The 14,878-nt window shown below is 36.4% G+C and overlaps 1 protein-coding gene across 4 annotated transcripts in view; it reads right to left on the bottom strand.

Annotated features, from left to right (window-relative positions):
* Positions 1-14,878, bottom strand: part of DMD (dystrophin) — a 2,133,690-nt gene that overhangs the window by 51,570 nt on the left and 2,067,242 nt on the right. For all 4 annotated transcript variants that reach the window (XM_027841976.1, XM_027841994.1, XM_027841966.1 and 1 more), the window contains 5 exons: positions 11,591-11,757; positions 9,023-9,134; positions 7,681-7,817; positions 6,943-6,981; positions 281-346 (listed from right to left, as the gene is read on the bottom strand). In XM_027841976.1, coding sequence (XP_027697777.1) covers positions 281-346; positions 6,943-6,981; positions 7,681-7,817; positions 9,023-9,134; positions 11,591-11,757 — 521 coding nt within the window. The remainder of the gene's footprint in view (positions 1-280; positions 347-6,942; positions 6,982-7,680; positions 7,818-9,022; positions 9,135-11,590; positions 11,758-14,878) is intronic.

Raw genomic sequence — 14,878 nt, forward strand, 5'->3', positions numbered from 1 at the left:
GCCTTAAGGCTTTAAACATTCTGTTTGAAAGAATGGTTGATATAAGCAAAAATGGAATGAGGATACAAATTTATAGGCCCACATTTGTGCAACTTTGCTCTTTACCCATGGATTTAGTGTCTGCAAACATCATGCAGTGGTGGGACATGCAGGTTAAAGAGTAATCTGATTAGCAGAAAAGTCCTGGAAACAAAAATTATTTACATAAAGTGTTTAATCTAGATTTTTTGGATTAGTTATTTAAATAAAATATTTTCCTGGCATTCAACTGGTCTCATACCTGCTAGCATAATGCTCAATGCGTGAGTGAGTATCATCATGAGAGAGCTGAGGGGACGAGGCAGGCCTATAAGGCAGAAAATGTGATTAGTCACAGACACCATCCGTCAAGCTCAAAAAACACAGTTCTTTAGATACACAGCCTTGAATTTACTAATTCAAATTGGTGCTTTACATGACCTACTTTTCCCTTATAGTAAATGTCCATGTTTCTAAAATTCAAGAATTTATTAAGTGCATTCCAAAGAATTCCTTCTTATACCTTACGTATGTCTGTTTGTTTTCCTCAGAAGCCATAAAGGAATATGAAAACTATTCTGATAAACGTCTGATGTAGCAAATGTTAGGATAAATGATAATCCCTACATACCAACTTTCTATATCTCATGGTTTCAAAGTTTCAGCACTGTGTAACAATTCAAAAAGATAAAACAAGCAGTTTGTACAAGTGGGTCATACATTTTTTTTCTTCTTTCCTACATCATATGCTTAAGATTTTATCATTTATTATCAAGAAATTTTGACTTCAGGAAAGGCAATCTAGCAATCTATGACATTTTGGGATCTTATATATTACTATGACATTGAGCTCAGATGTCATAGAATCATAGAATTTTTAGAGCAGGAAAAGAACATATAAATCTCTACACTTTGTAAAAATCAGGGATAGCCAGTCATCTAACATTCAAAGGTATTTTACTCTGTGTGTAACCATGCTTGTCAGTGTGTGAAAGTAAGAATGAAATGTACACACAATTCTTGGATCTACAATACTTCTTTGCACCACAGGTTAGATTTTTGACAAGGTCAACATACTTTCAGCTTTCTAAGTCTGATTCCCACAGAAGGCCTTGAAGATAAACATTTTTTTTTTTAAATGCTCATTACTTTTTTTTTTTAAATAGGTAAAAGGAACATTCTTTAAAGTTGATCCCTGTACATTGCAGACAGTATTACTGGATCAAAAAAGTCCACAGCAACATAACTTATAAGAAAAAGTGTCCTAAGTTAATGTCTAAGCTTCATTTCATAGAAAAAGCCTTAAGAAAGAGATCTCATACCAAATGTGTTCAGAATAAACCTGAGAAAGACAACATGTGCCTGTGAACGGAATCACACCAGAATGATCCATCTATGATCTCAAAAGAAAAAAAAATATTCCTGCCATTATTCATTTCAACCAAGTCTAGGACATACTTCCCCATTCCACTTGTGGAAATGCTGTTTCACAGCCCAACTCATGTCATGTCCTTGTAAAGGCCTGTCCTGATTTACCCTCATGGAAGTGATCTCTCCCTCCTTTGAATATTTAGTGAATTTGATTTGTACCTCATTTATGGACATCATATTTTAGTTGGTTACAGAGGAAGAAAATCCCACTTATAACATATACTGGCTCCAATAACCTAGGCAAGTCATAACCTTTCAGTTTTCTAGGGCAACATGTCAAACTCATGGCCATGGGGCCACATGCAGCCAGCAAAATTCCCATGCATGGCTTGAATTAGATTAAAATGCAATTGGGAAATGTTTAATAAAAATATGTAATAAAACATAGACTACACTAATACGTGATTTTCCAAGTCAATATGTGGCCTGCAGAGATCTGATTATACATGAGTTTGACACCACTGCTCGAGACAACTCTCTAAGACTATAAATTTCAGAGAAAGTATGACAAGCATATGTAGAGTTTCCCCAACCAGGTGTTCCTCATGCCAGGGAAATTACAGGTCTATGCCCTCTCTCTGTTATGGTTAGGTCACATGCCTTATCTCCCCAATTAGACTGTAAAATTACTGAAAACATGAGCCTGGTCTTAAGCTTTAGTTCCTTCTTAGAGATGGATGCAGCACCTTCACTAGCAGATACTCCAAATATGTTTGCTAAACTGAATGAAAACTGAATACTTTTGAATGCGGAGTTATTGTCATATGCATTTTACATATATTTATGTGTGTGTACTTATCTGTCTATCTACCTATATCTCAAATATTTAGAACAATTTTTTCTTGATCAAGCTAAGAACGTTAGTCATGGCACTTATGGCTTCTAAGTCAACCTTCTTCATGACCAAGTAGGTTTAACTACAAAGAAATTTAAGGGCTCCTGAAAAGATGACCACCTCCATGTAAGCTATGACACTAGAGAATGCCATATCCTGGTGCTGATGCGCTCTCTCTCTCCTCAAATTACTTCCTATTTATTTGCCTGTGGAAGTGTTATACTCGCCAATAGGGTACAAGGCCAATGGTGGGATTTTGCTTTATTGTTATCTCCCTAGTGCTTATCAGGTAGGAGGTACTTTAAAAAATCCTTGTCCAACGAATAAGTCAGTTGATTTCTCAAAACTATTATTATCTGGGACAGCTTGGAATTAGAAGAATCACAAATAAATGTTGTCCAACATCTAGACTATGAAGAAAAATTTAGTGCTTTGGTCCCTAGAATCCGTCTCATTTTCTTCTGGAATGTGTCATCAATATTTATTTTTCAGTCTTACACATGACCTATAAACAAAGAGTCACTTCAGAAGGTGAACTTACTAACTATCTACCTACTTCACTACCTTAGCTACTTAACTGTTTCGGTAAATGATAAACATAAAAAACCCCTGAAACCTTTTCAACAGAGTTCGCACCAAAGGAAGTTCATATTTCAATTCAAGAATATGTAAACAACAAAACTCTAGCATTTTTCTTCTATACTAGATAATGGTTTAATATTTTTTTCCTTATGGATTTACATAGTCTCTATCCCAAAGCACCAGGGCTTTGTGCAACTACACCATAAATAACAAAAAGTCAAGAGGTTATATACCAGGAACCTAAAGAAACAAACACTTAGACTAAAGAAGAAAATGAACAAAGGAGAGGGGTATTGTGTAAGGGGAGAGAAAGTTAACTCAAAATTCTGTTAAAAGTCTAAAACTGTTTAGCCCAGACACATGCCTTACCAGAAAAATAAAAGAAAATCACCTCTCTCTGAAAAAGCACAATTGTGACCCTTTTTCCCATTAAAAAGAAATCTAAGTCTCTCCTCTACTTTGTACTATTTTATACTAAGGCCTAAGGACCTTGCTGCAGAAAGCCAGATTCCTAGTTTATTGCACCATTACTTGCAATGAACAAATTTTCACCCATTTACATTCCAAGGCATTTCTATTAACAGTTTAGGTGTCCTAACTATGGACAAAGGAAAGCCTGTGTCAGTCTTAGCTTAACAATAATATAAGAATTAGTTCAACCAGAATGTTACAAAGACTGTATGCGCCAGTCCCAAGCAGAGGAATTTGTTAACAGAATGATGGCTGTAGTGTGATAAATATTTTTAGCCATGACTGCTCACGGGGAAGAGCTATTTGAAGGATTTGAGGATTTGAGATTTGAGATCTACATAAGTGCAGGGAATACCCATACTGCTAACATCATTTACCCTTGAAGTGCTGAAATAAGTACTTAGGGAAATGAACTTCAGCTCTCGGGTTAAACATTAGGCTTTGTCAAAGGAATGACGGGCTAAACTAACTTCCAACGCAAACTTCTGCATCCACTCTTCCTGACTAAAGAAATGCCATAATCACAAAATTCATTGTCATCACAGGATCTAAGACAAAGAGCTCAAAGGAATCTAGCCCAATCACCTTTATTCTGTATATGAGGGAATTGAGGTCTAGTGCAGCTATGTGACTTGCCGAAGAATATTATCAGGTGTGGGATTTGAACTTAGACGTCTTTTGACTCCAGAACCAAAATTCTTTCTACTGTATCATACTGCCTTGCATCAGGAAGCAGTCTGAACGTTAAATTTTGTTGGATTTAGAGTCTTAAAACTGAAAAGTCTAGCCATGAGTTTCTATAAGGTTCCCAAAGCTGGACTTTACAGACATTAAATTGACATAAAACACCATTTACTAGCTAAAGACCTTCAAAATCCATTTAGAATTCAAGCAGCAAAGAATTTGATCCTGTTAACAACCTCTTAGACCTTAAAGACCTTTGAGTATTCGCAACATCTCACATGCTTGTAGGTTAGAGAACAGCTTCGTCTATGAAGGAATTACAATACTTAAATCTTAAATAGGTTTAGTTATTCCTGATATCAACAAGACATACAAATCCTTACTTTGAAGATGTTAATTTCTTTCACAGTAAAAGGATATCCAAGTCTACTTCGTAGTAGATTATAAAAAAAATTAGAAATATTTATTTCTCATATTTATACTGAAATAAACATTATTTCTTCTAGGGTTTTTTCCCCTTGGTGAATACTAGCTATCCTATGCTTAAGATATCCATCTTCAAATTGTCCTGGTGCTTTTCAAAAATGTTCTATAGTCTAATTGTGGGTTGGGTTATTTTATTACTTAGAATGGGTTCTGACTATGTTTATCAGGACCTAATGAAATTTAGGCCAGAGTTATTCTTTTTTAAAATTTCTAATATCTACAAGTCAATGAACTGCAGGTACTAGGGAAAACACTAGAACATCTGATTTGAGGATCTACAGGAGAGCTGCATTGTGTAAGTGAAATAGACCAGGCTGACAACTTATTGTTTATGGAGGAAACCTCATTCAATTAAATTCAACAAACATTAAGGTATTGTGCTAGATGCTGGGGGTAAGCAAGGTGCTTAACAATCTGACTGTAGGCTGGGGAGGAAAGGTATGTAGAAAATAATTATAAAAAAGGAAAGCAATGGGTAAGGGTGAAGTCTAGGCAATGTTCTGAGAAATTGGAGAGATCATTTTCAGATGGTAAGGAAATGGAATAGGGGCATCTGAGCTGGGCCTTAGACGAAAGGAGACTTTAGTCTCCAGAATGGGCAGTGGAATGTGTGAGGTGATCGAGTTCATTCCAGCAGGAAATAGTCTAGTTTGCCTGTAAGAGAGTATATGAAGGGGAATGATAGGTAGTAAGGAAAGAAAGGTAATTTAGAACAAAACTGTGGAGTATCCAGGAGTTTATATTCCACTTGCTTCCTACATATCTGGTAAGGGGGAGGAGAGGCATGACATAATCAGAATGTTCTGTTAACAGATTACTTTAATGATAGTATAAAGGATGGCTTAAAGTGGTAATAAAACAGGTGGGAAGGCCAATCAAAAAGCTTTTACAATAGTGTACATGAGAGGTAATAAGGGTCTAACTACATTGAGAGAAAAATTGGGGACAGACTTAATGAATATGCCAAAAGAGAACACTCAGGCTGTGGCAACTGATGGGCTTTGGGGGATAAGGGAAAGGAAGAGTCCAAGATAGCTCCAAGGTTGTGAATCTGGGTGAATGGGAAATGATGGAAGTATTTGGAAATACTGGATAGAAGCCTTGTAATAAGGTTGGGGGGAGGGTAGAAACAAAGATGTGACGTTCATGTGCACAGGGGTGATAAATAATACAGGGAAGAGAATACCCAAGGCACAAAAAGAAAGCCAAGGACAGAGCTTTGGGGGACATTCAACCACACTTAAGGGACCACTTGAAATTCAGTGGCTGAATACCATAGTTTCCATAGATATGGGTAAGCTTTCTATTTATTTTAGGCTAATGAAGAGCTATCTAATATAAAGCCACAGTTGATGGTTTGCAGGTTATTATTATCAAAACAAAAGAAAATTCAGCTTAAATATACTTATATCAAAAAGTCATGAAGACCCTGATAAAAGGAAATTTCTATTGAAGATTCTTTTTGTAAAGTTGTTTTGTGCTTCTATCTAAAGCAAAGAATGGGCAACCTGAAACATAAGTTGTTTCAATGAAAAAAGTCTTTTTTTCCCCAAACATAGCATTACTTTGTTACCATTTAAATATCAGCTACCAACTTTACAATATGTATAGAGGCCAAGCAATATTTTCTAATAAAAGAATAAACTATGGTTTGAGTTCTGCTTCAATCATTACCTGAGGGCCTAAATTAACTAGCCTGGGGTGCTGAACTTCAATAAGCTGAACACAAATATGAGAGCTATAATGTAAGACTGCACTTCTTAATTACTGCAAACAATTTCACATAATGATAATTGCCTAGGATGGTATACATAAGCTTCAATATGTAGGCTCCTCTCTTACTTTAGGGGTGTGGAGAAAGTATGTGTCAAAGCTGCCAACAGTACACACACATATATACACACACACATATATACACACACACAAATTTTTTTTACCTAATTTTCCAAAATAGCACTCAAAACTAAATTCTCTATACCTCATTAAACTATAGTCAACCCAAATCAATTGAATACTAAAATGAATCTTGCCAATTCTGAATTACAAAGCTGCTAAGGAATACAGCTGCTGTCCTTTCCAAATTTCTGAAATCTTCAAACTTAAATGATGTGGCTGAAGAAACTTACTCTGTAATCAGGAGGCTCTTCTGCCCTAGATGAGAAGAAATGTATACCCACATCTCTCAGGAACATAATTAATAACTCCTTATTAGGCCCTAATTAGGACCCTTAGTGCTTCAGCAAGTATGTCTGCCTGCCTGCCACCAGGTTGGTGACTAAAAAACTCTACAGTGATTCACCTGTACTGCTACGGCTGGGACTCTCACATACTTAAAAAAAATAATCACAATGAAAAAGGGAGATGAATATATGTCTAAAAATAAATAAATAAAGCAAAGGGATGTAGCAGCACCAGACTTTAGCAAAAGTACTCACGCAGAATCTACTGGCCAGAAGTTGATCAGAGTAACAGGACTGCAAGACAAAAAAATGGGGAGGTGAAGAGAAAGGCAGAAAAACTGAGCAGCAAAATAAATAATTACAGAAAGGTAAAAATAAATGAAATCCATCTGACCAATATGAACAACTATGAAAAGCAGCAGCCAAAAAAAAGGGTGGGAAGGAGTGAAAATAAGATCAACCAAGCTGCTCTGTGATTGCCATTTAAGTATTATTAGAAACAGAAGTTAAACTGAAGGGAGGGAAAAGTCACTTTGGCTTTGTTCATGAACATCCTTACTGATTATTTTCTAAAAATCTGATGCGACCATATTTTGTTTGAAAGGAAAAATAAAGTCAGTAATTAGAAATTTGTAATTTAGCAATCAGATAAGAAAGGAAGAAAAAAATATGGTGGGGTTTTTGTATGTGTGCGTGGGTGGGTGAAATCTACATTAAATGTTAAAATTTCTAATGTCCAAATTGCCACATCTTTTACAAATCCTTGGAAGGCAATTAGCATAATCAGATGTATTCTTCCTTTGTACACTGAAGTTTAGCTCATGGAAAAAATTGGGTTTAAAGCAGCAAGGGAAATGGCAATTGTGTTGTCAGCTTGTGTCTTCCAGCTAAAATAAATCAGATGAAGGAAATGGGAAAGCATTGAGGAGGTGAAGAGAGGTAAGCTCAAGGGTGTCTCAAATAAAGCTCAGGTTTGCCTTCACCAGTACTCACGTTTCCATGTTGTCCCCCTCTAAGACAGTTTGCACAGGCAGATACCCCATTCTTGGATGCTTCGCAAAATACCTTTTTGTTCGAAATTTGTTTTTTAGTACCTTGGCAAAGTCTCGAACATCTTCTCCTGAAGTTGTCTGAAAGCAACACAAGGGTGAAATAGGATTTAGTTACCTGAGATGTGCGTGAAGGACTCGCAGGTCCAGGCGCGGTCAAAAGACCTTGGTGTCCAAGAGCTCATACCAACACTTCACATGGTATTCCCTTAATTTTTAATGTTAATGAGCTTTTTTCTTCATCAGAAGAATGATAAAGTATTATTATGTCCACTGTGTAATCTTTCTTGAACTCCTTTCATGAAGGTGAGCCAAGTGACAAAGAATATAAAATGAGAATGATTCACATAATCTTAGAGTTGAATGGGAAGTCATCTAGTTCAAATTACCTCAAGATTATCCCTTTGTAATAAATAATCATCCTGCTTTTGTTTGAAGCCTCTAGTAATGGGAAACCACTACCTTCTAGGGTAGTCCATTTTCATTTTTGGATGGCTCTAAATTCTCAGAACTTTTTCTTTATCATCAACGGAAAGTTGCCTTCTTGGGTCCAAACAGAACAAACACAATTTATCTTCCATGTGACAACCCTTCAAATATCTGAATACAGCTATCATGGTCCCCCAAAGTGTTCTCTGCTCCAGGCTATACACATCCTCAGATCTACAAGCTGACAAGACCATCTGTTGGATTCAAATTATGAACTAAAGAAATATTCTAATGATTCCACAGATTCTGCTTGTATCTAGACATGGATCATTCAAACTAGATGTATTCAATTGCTATCAAAAGAATTCTGGGTTTTTCTAATAACATGAGAAGCAGGATCCAATTCACTATTCTGTATTCTAATCTACTTAAATAATTAAATATAAGCGTAACACAGTAAGTATGGTTCTTCATTTAGAGGGAATTATAGTTACAGCAGTATATCACACTATTACTGACATAATTCCTTAAGAATAAAAATATCTTTCTGGATTTTAGTAAATTCTGAGTATGTAGCAATAGAAAAACCAAAATCAATACTTCAATGCTTAGCATATTATCTAAGATCAGTGATTTAAAGCCAGAGAGAATATGTGCAGTTAATATTGCAGAGAGATGAGCTCACACACTCACACACACGCACACACCGCCCCCACACACACGTAGTAAATTCTGGTACCTAGTAAATTTTGGTCTGTAGCCCTACCAAGAAATATTAGCTCCCAAATCTAGGAAAATCAAGTGATTTGCACACCAAAACACGACTACACAGAACTGAAGCTCTCGACATCACTTACCGGCGTGCAGTACTCTACCATGGGGTAGTGCATTTTATGGCCTTTTGCAACTCGGCCAGAAAAGAAGCAGCTTTGGCAGATGTCATAGTTAAAGTGCTTTAAGCTCCTGTACCTGGTAGAGAGAAAGAAAAACAAAATTAGTTTCTTCAAAATTTACCTTAAAAACATCTGGTAAGGGCCAAGGTCTTGATAAAACTTTTTTCTACACGGATTTCTTATACCAATACTATAAATACAATAATGTTCAGAATTGCAAGAGACTTAAAAGATCTAGTAAAACACCCTTTTATTAAAGAGAAGAAACGGAGGCCCAGAGGAGCAGAGTACATTCCCAGTGTGACACAAGTGTTTTAATGACAAAAATAGGCCTTAGACTTCTAATCGGGTGTGATTTCTACAATGCTGACCCATGTCCCAAATTCTACTCAAAGACTTTTAACAGATATATTTTTTTGTAAACATCAAAGAGGAGGGAATCAGTTCTTATTTCAAATCAATGGGAGTGTAAGAATATTTTTGGTGAAATGGGAAGGTATTGGCAAACTATTAACTAGTCTATAATCAAACACTGGAATTTTCATAATATACATGTTCTATTTTTAGAACAAAATTTCATTAAAGCAATTATTTTCCAAAAAGGTAAAGAAAAATGAAGGAATGCCAATGGCAAAAACTAAAATAAAACAAAACCTGTCAGCTAAAAAGGGACATGTTTTAATCATGCTTTCTGACTGGTTTAATGACTCATTTTCCAAATAGTCATTTAGCTAATTTCTGCTTTTATCATCCCCTCCCTCCTTAGTCTAGCACATACAAATAACAAACCAAACTCCAATAAAAGGCTAGGTTGGAATAGTTCTAATTTTTAAGTCTGAAGTGGTAGTTAATTTTTCTCTACCCTCAAAGCTAACATATTTCCTACTATCTCTTCTTTTTATTTTAGTTTTAACTTGCTTTCTCAGATCTTAAGACTTTAGTCAAATCAAGTAAATTAATTACATTATGCAAAATGAATAAGAAAACTCAGATATCATTTTACTGAAGAATAACACATCCCTTTCACACTCCTGTATTCCTTTTGGAGGAAAAGTAAAGACAGCATTTCTAAATGATATATTCTAATGGAGGAAGGGGGAAAATGTACTACTGTTCTTTAAAGTGTATTGTTACTTTATAAATCCTCCCCCCACATTTCTCTCTGACTAGCTAGAGAAGCAAAGAAAGAAAAGGTAAGAAATGGAATGCAGTCTCCTGCTGCATCCCCACCTGAAGTCATCATTCATACCTGCCAGAAACCAGGACAAAATGAGGGTGTCTTTGTGCTAGTGCAGCCTACTCTCACTGTTGTCTATCTAGGCTTTAGAAAGCTTTTGTAAAACCTCTCAGTAAACAGCATGATATGCAGAAGGATAAATAGCAATGCTAAAAGAACACCATGAATAAAGAGCACACCAAACCACACAAAGTAGCTATTAAGAAACAAAGTGATAAAACAAGTCTAACCATAATTGAAAGAGAGTATTTACTTAGCTGTTAAGTGGAATTCTGAACAGGCATACCAATATATAGCTATTTTACAACACAGTAGCCTATTCATTGCTATGGAAACCATGCTGCTGATCCAGATGTTAAAACAGATCAACAACTTTCAGAATTAAGGAGTGAGGATTATTATCAAATAACACATTCATTTAAAAAAAAAGACCCACAAAAAGGTCAAATGGCTAAAGAGTTTAAAGACACAAATTTTGCTATTTTTGAAGCACATCAGGTTTCTAAAACATGTTCTTTCCTAGCGGTGTAACCTTGGGGCAAATCACTTAACCTTTCCTGACCTTGTTTTTCTCAACTGTAAAAGAAAAACATTGCACTAGACTCCAAGGCCCGTTTCCAGTGTTAACATTTTATTATTCATTCTTTATTCTTTTTCACTTTGAAATAAAAGACTCCTTCTTGGGGTGAATTTTTCCTTCATTTACATACTTTATGTCCTCCTGGATAGCAATTCATTAGGATACTATCCAGAGAGGCTAATCAGGTATTTTATGTATGAAGAATTAAATTCTGTGATTACTGCAACAACTCCTGTTGTGAACAGTGGGGTGAAAGGACGAGAAAGGAAACTGGAGAAGTCGGACTGTTAAGACGGCCCTTTCACCTAGCCTGGTTTCTTTGTATAGAACCATCTCCTGACTCCTAACTTTATGATGTTTGGGGGAATGGTTCTTAGATTAGACTTAGAGAGGGAGAGAGAGTGTGTGTGTGTGTGTGTGTGTGTGTGTGTGTGTGTGTGTGTGTGTGCGTGTGTGTGTGAGAGATATGTAATTTTCTATTGAATGAGGTCCTGGAATAAGGAGGACTATAAAGGACGAAGAAAATACCTCCATCCAGATCAGTCAAATTAACTCCGTGACTAAAACATAACATGTCCTCCTCTGAACTCCCCTACGTCCTCCCCTACGTCCACCATGTTGACTAGAAAACTAACAGCTTCTGTTAGAAAGGATACAAGATCTTATGATGCATACAGTCAAAAAAAGAGGATCTGGGATGTATCTGTTCTGATACCTGAAGCCAATAATGGGGCACTCTTTGCAGATGTTACACTTTGCCTGGTGTTTGGCAGTTTCTGCAGCAGCCACCCTGTGTAGCACAGGCAGCCACACCATTGACTGGGGTTCCAGCCTCATCCAATCCAAGAAGAGAGCTGCTTCTATTTCTGGCTTATTGTTAGCCTGTAAGAGAAGAAGAAAAGAAGGAAAGAGACAAGATGGGGAGGGAAAGGAAGAAGTTAGCCACAGGGGAAATATATTTTTTTCTTTTACAGAAGAATATACAAGTAATACTGCTTTTTACCATAATGACTTTCCATAAAGCATATGGTAGAATAGTATTTTCTCCATACATTGTTAGGTCAACAAATTCTTTCACTCATTCTTCTTAACCATTTAATAAGCCAAGTCAATGCCATTTCCTCTAAGTTTTCTCTTATATCATCCCTCTCCCAAGGCACTGGATTTTTGCTTTACTTCTATAGTTATATGATGAAAAAAACTTTGTATATACTTTGTATTTACTCCTGAGTGTAGTTATTTTAATCTCCTTAATAGATTAAAAGACTCTTGAGGACAGGCACAATATCATTTTTGTATTTGTATTCAAAATGCTATTAGCTTATTTTGGAAGGTAGGAGGAACCTGGACCTATGTTTCCATCAATGTAAGAAGTTCCTGGCATGCAAACCTGTATCATGTAAGTTCCACAGTTGTTAAGTGTCAGAAGCAGGGCTTGAATCTAGGCCTTTCTGAATTTATGTTCAACCCTTCCATACCTTGCACAAAATATGTCTAAGTTAATAAATTTTTACTGTAGATATTTGTGTGTTCATAGACTGCTGTTTCCTACTATTGTGACCTACAAGTAAGTCACCTTCCCCTCTATAAGTTTCATTTTCTTCATCTATAAAATAAAGGAATTGAGCTGTGTGACCTCTGGGCAGCTAGGTGGTGAAGTGAACAGAGTGCTGGCCACAAAGTCAGGAAGACTCAGCTTCCTGAGTTTAAATCTGATCTCAGACACTTATTTGCTGTGTGACCCTGGACAAGTCACTTAACCTTGTTTGCCTCAGTTGCTCATCTGTAAAAAATAAGCTGGAGATGGAAATGGCAAAACCATTCCAGTATCTTTGCCAAGAAAACCCCACGGTGTCATGAAGAGTCAGACATGACTGAAAAACGACTGAACAACAACTATATGACCTCTAAGATCCCTAAGGCCCCTTCTAGTTCTAAATCATGCTTCCATTCTAGTTCAATGATGGCAGCAACCCATTCTTTTCTCTAAACTCCATAAATAGCTCCCAGGGTCTTTATATATAGTTAAGTACTTAAACAGGTTTTGGAATTGAACTGATTTGTTTCCAACGCATTGAGCTGATAACAAAGACAGAAAATTTAAGCATTCATTAAACAGTTAAAGTAAAAAAAAATCAATGAAACGAGAAGCCCTGAATAATGAAAACTACCAGTTCTAAATATATAATCTCATGATGAAAACTTGTCAATTACTTGGCAATATTCACTCTTCCTTCATGGAAAATAAAGAAATTCAATGTTCAAGCTGAATGTTCAAGGAGCTACTCTAATTTGAATAACCCAAGAATGAGATACCTAGGATGCAACTATGCACACTTTTTGTAGTATTCTGGGGTTCACTGATGATTGCTGATAAAACAGCAACACAGTATAAAAAGGCCATTTAATTTTAGTTTTCCTTTATACAAAATGGTAATAATGTTAAATTTTTTAAATTTTTTATCATTTTTGCCAAAAATGGTAATAATATCAATAGGGCAGCTAGGTGGTGAAGTAGATAGAGTGCTAGGCCTGGAGTCAGAAAGACTCATCTTCCTCAGTTCAAATCTGGCCTCAGACATCTACTAGCTGTGTGACCCTGCGCAAGTCAACCCTATCTGCCTCAGTTCCTCATCTGTAAAATGAGCTGGAGAAGGAAATGGCAAACCACTTCAGTATCTTTGCCAAGAAAACCGCAAATGGTGTCCCAAGAGTCAGACACAACTGAAACAACTGAACAACAACAACAAAATAATATCAAGTTCCAGTTAATAAGTATTTAACACTTATTCTATTCAAAGCATTATATTACCTACTTTTGGTGCAAAAATGAATACTTTTTTTTTAAATCTAAGTCCTTAGAAACTAATTCAACTTCAAATATAGCATGAGAATTCTATCACGCCTTGACTTCCAGGGACAAGGAATTTACTACCTAAAAAGACAGCCCATTCTCTTAGCATGGGATAAATACTCTTCAACAAATAAGGGGATTGTTAGTATTGAAAGGAGATTAGGGTTATAAACTCTCAGAAGTGGGATTGTGGGTTGGAATCTTGAGTAGGAAGCAGGTAGAACCAGAGGAAAGAGATAAACTGGAAGTTTACCTACAGGGTTTGCATTGCCCACCTGTTTACAGGGAGTCTCTATCTTAAGAATCATATAGATAGCCAGAACCCACTAATTAACTGGAAACTTCATTTTTTTTAAAAGAAATTTGACCCTTCATAAAAACTGTATTTATCCAGGGCTGAGACACAAAGAAAAAGGGGGATGAGGAACAAAAAGGATGATGACAGGCAGGGCATGTTCATGTTCTTGTGGGTGTTTTATGTTATATTTATGGTCTCTAGAAAAAATGAACAAATAAGTCTAGGTCTTTCAACAACTGAGCCAGATGCTCATATCATCAAGTGTCCAAGTTGCTTTTTTTATCTCCAAGGTAGGCCATTACTACAGAATTTGGGGGGAGGGAAAGAATGGCAGGGAAATTTGAGAACACACACATTCCATTTTTGAAAACTCTGAATCGTCAGAAAGTTCTTCCCTATGTAGCCAAGGGTGGAATGACCTATAGGAGCCACTCCATGCAATGTGCAGCTGGAATTCCCCTCGAAACTTCTGGAGACACCAGGTAATTCATCACTCATTGCTTGGGTCTATTGGGGGGATGAGGAAGCTCGAAGTTGTTGCCAGGGGACTCAGCTCTGAAAGGCCTTGTCACTTTGGTATGACACAAAAAATCCTGAGCAGTCCCTTTGTCCTCCCCAGTGGGAGTGGGGGTGCTGCAACCCAATAAAGGGACAAGTACTGAGAACCACCTGTCGGCCAATGCAACCTCCTATACCAAACTGAAATGTTTACCTTTAACTTCCAAAACCATGTCTTATTCTTTCTTCTCAATATACATATAACAAATCTAATCTACCTTTTGCAAGATAGTCCAATATTTAAAACCAACTTTGAAGCATCCATGTTTTTTTTTTATTTTCATTAGGTTAAG

Source organism: Vombatus ursinus, unplaced genomic scaffold (genome assembly GCF_900497805.2).
Source record: "Vombatus ursinus unplaced genomic scaffold, bare-nosed wombat genome assembly UNPS02004827.1, whole genome shotgun sequence".
Taxonomy (NCBI): Eukaryota; Metazoa; Chordata; class Mammalia; order Diprotodontia; family Vombatidae; genus Vombatus; species Vombatus ursinus.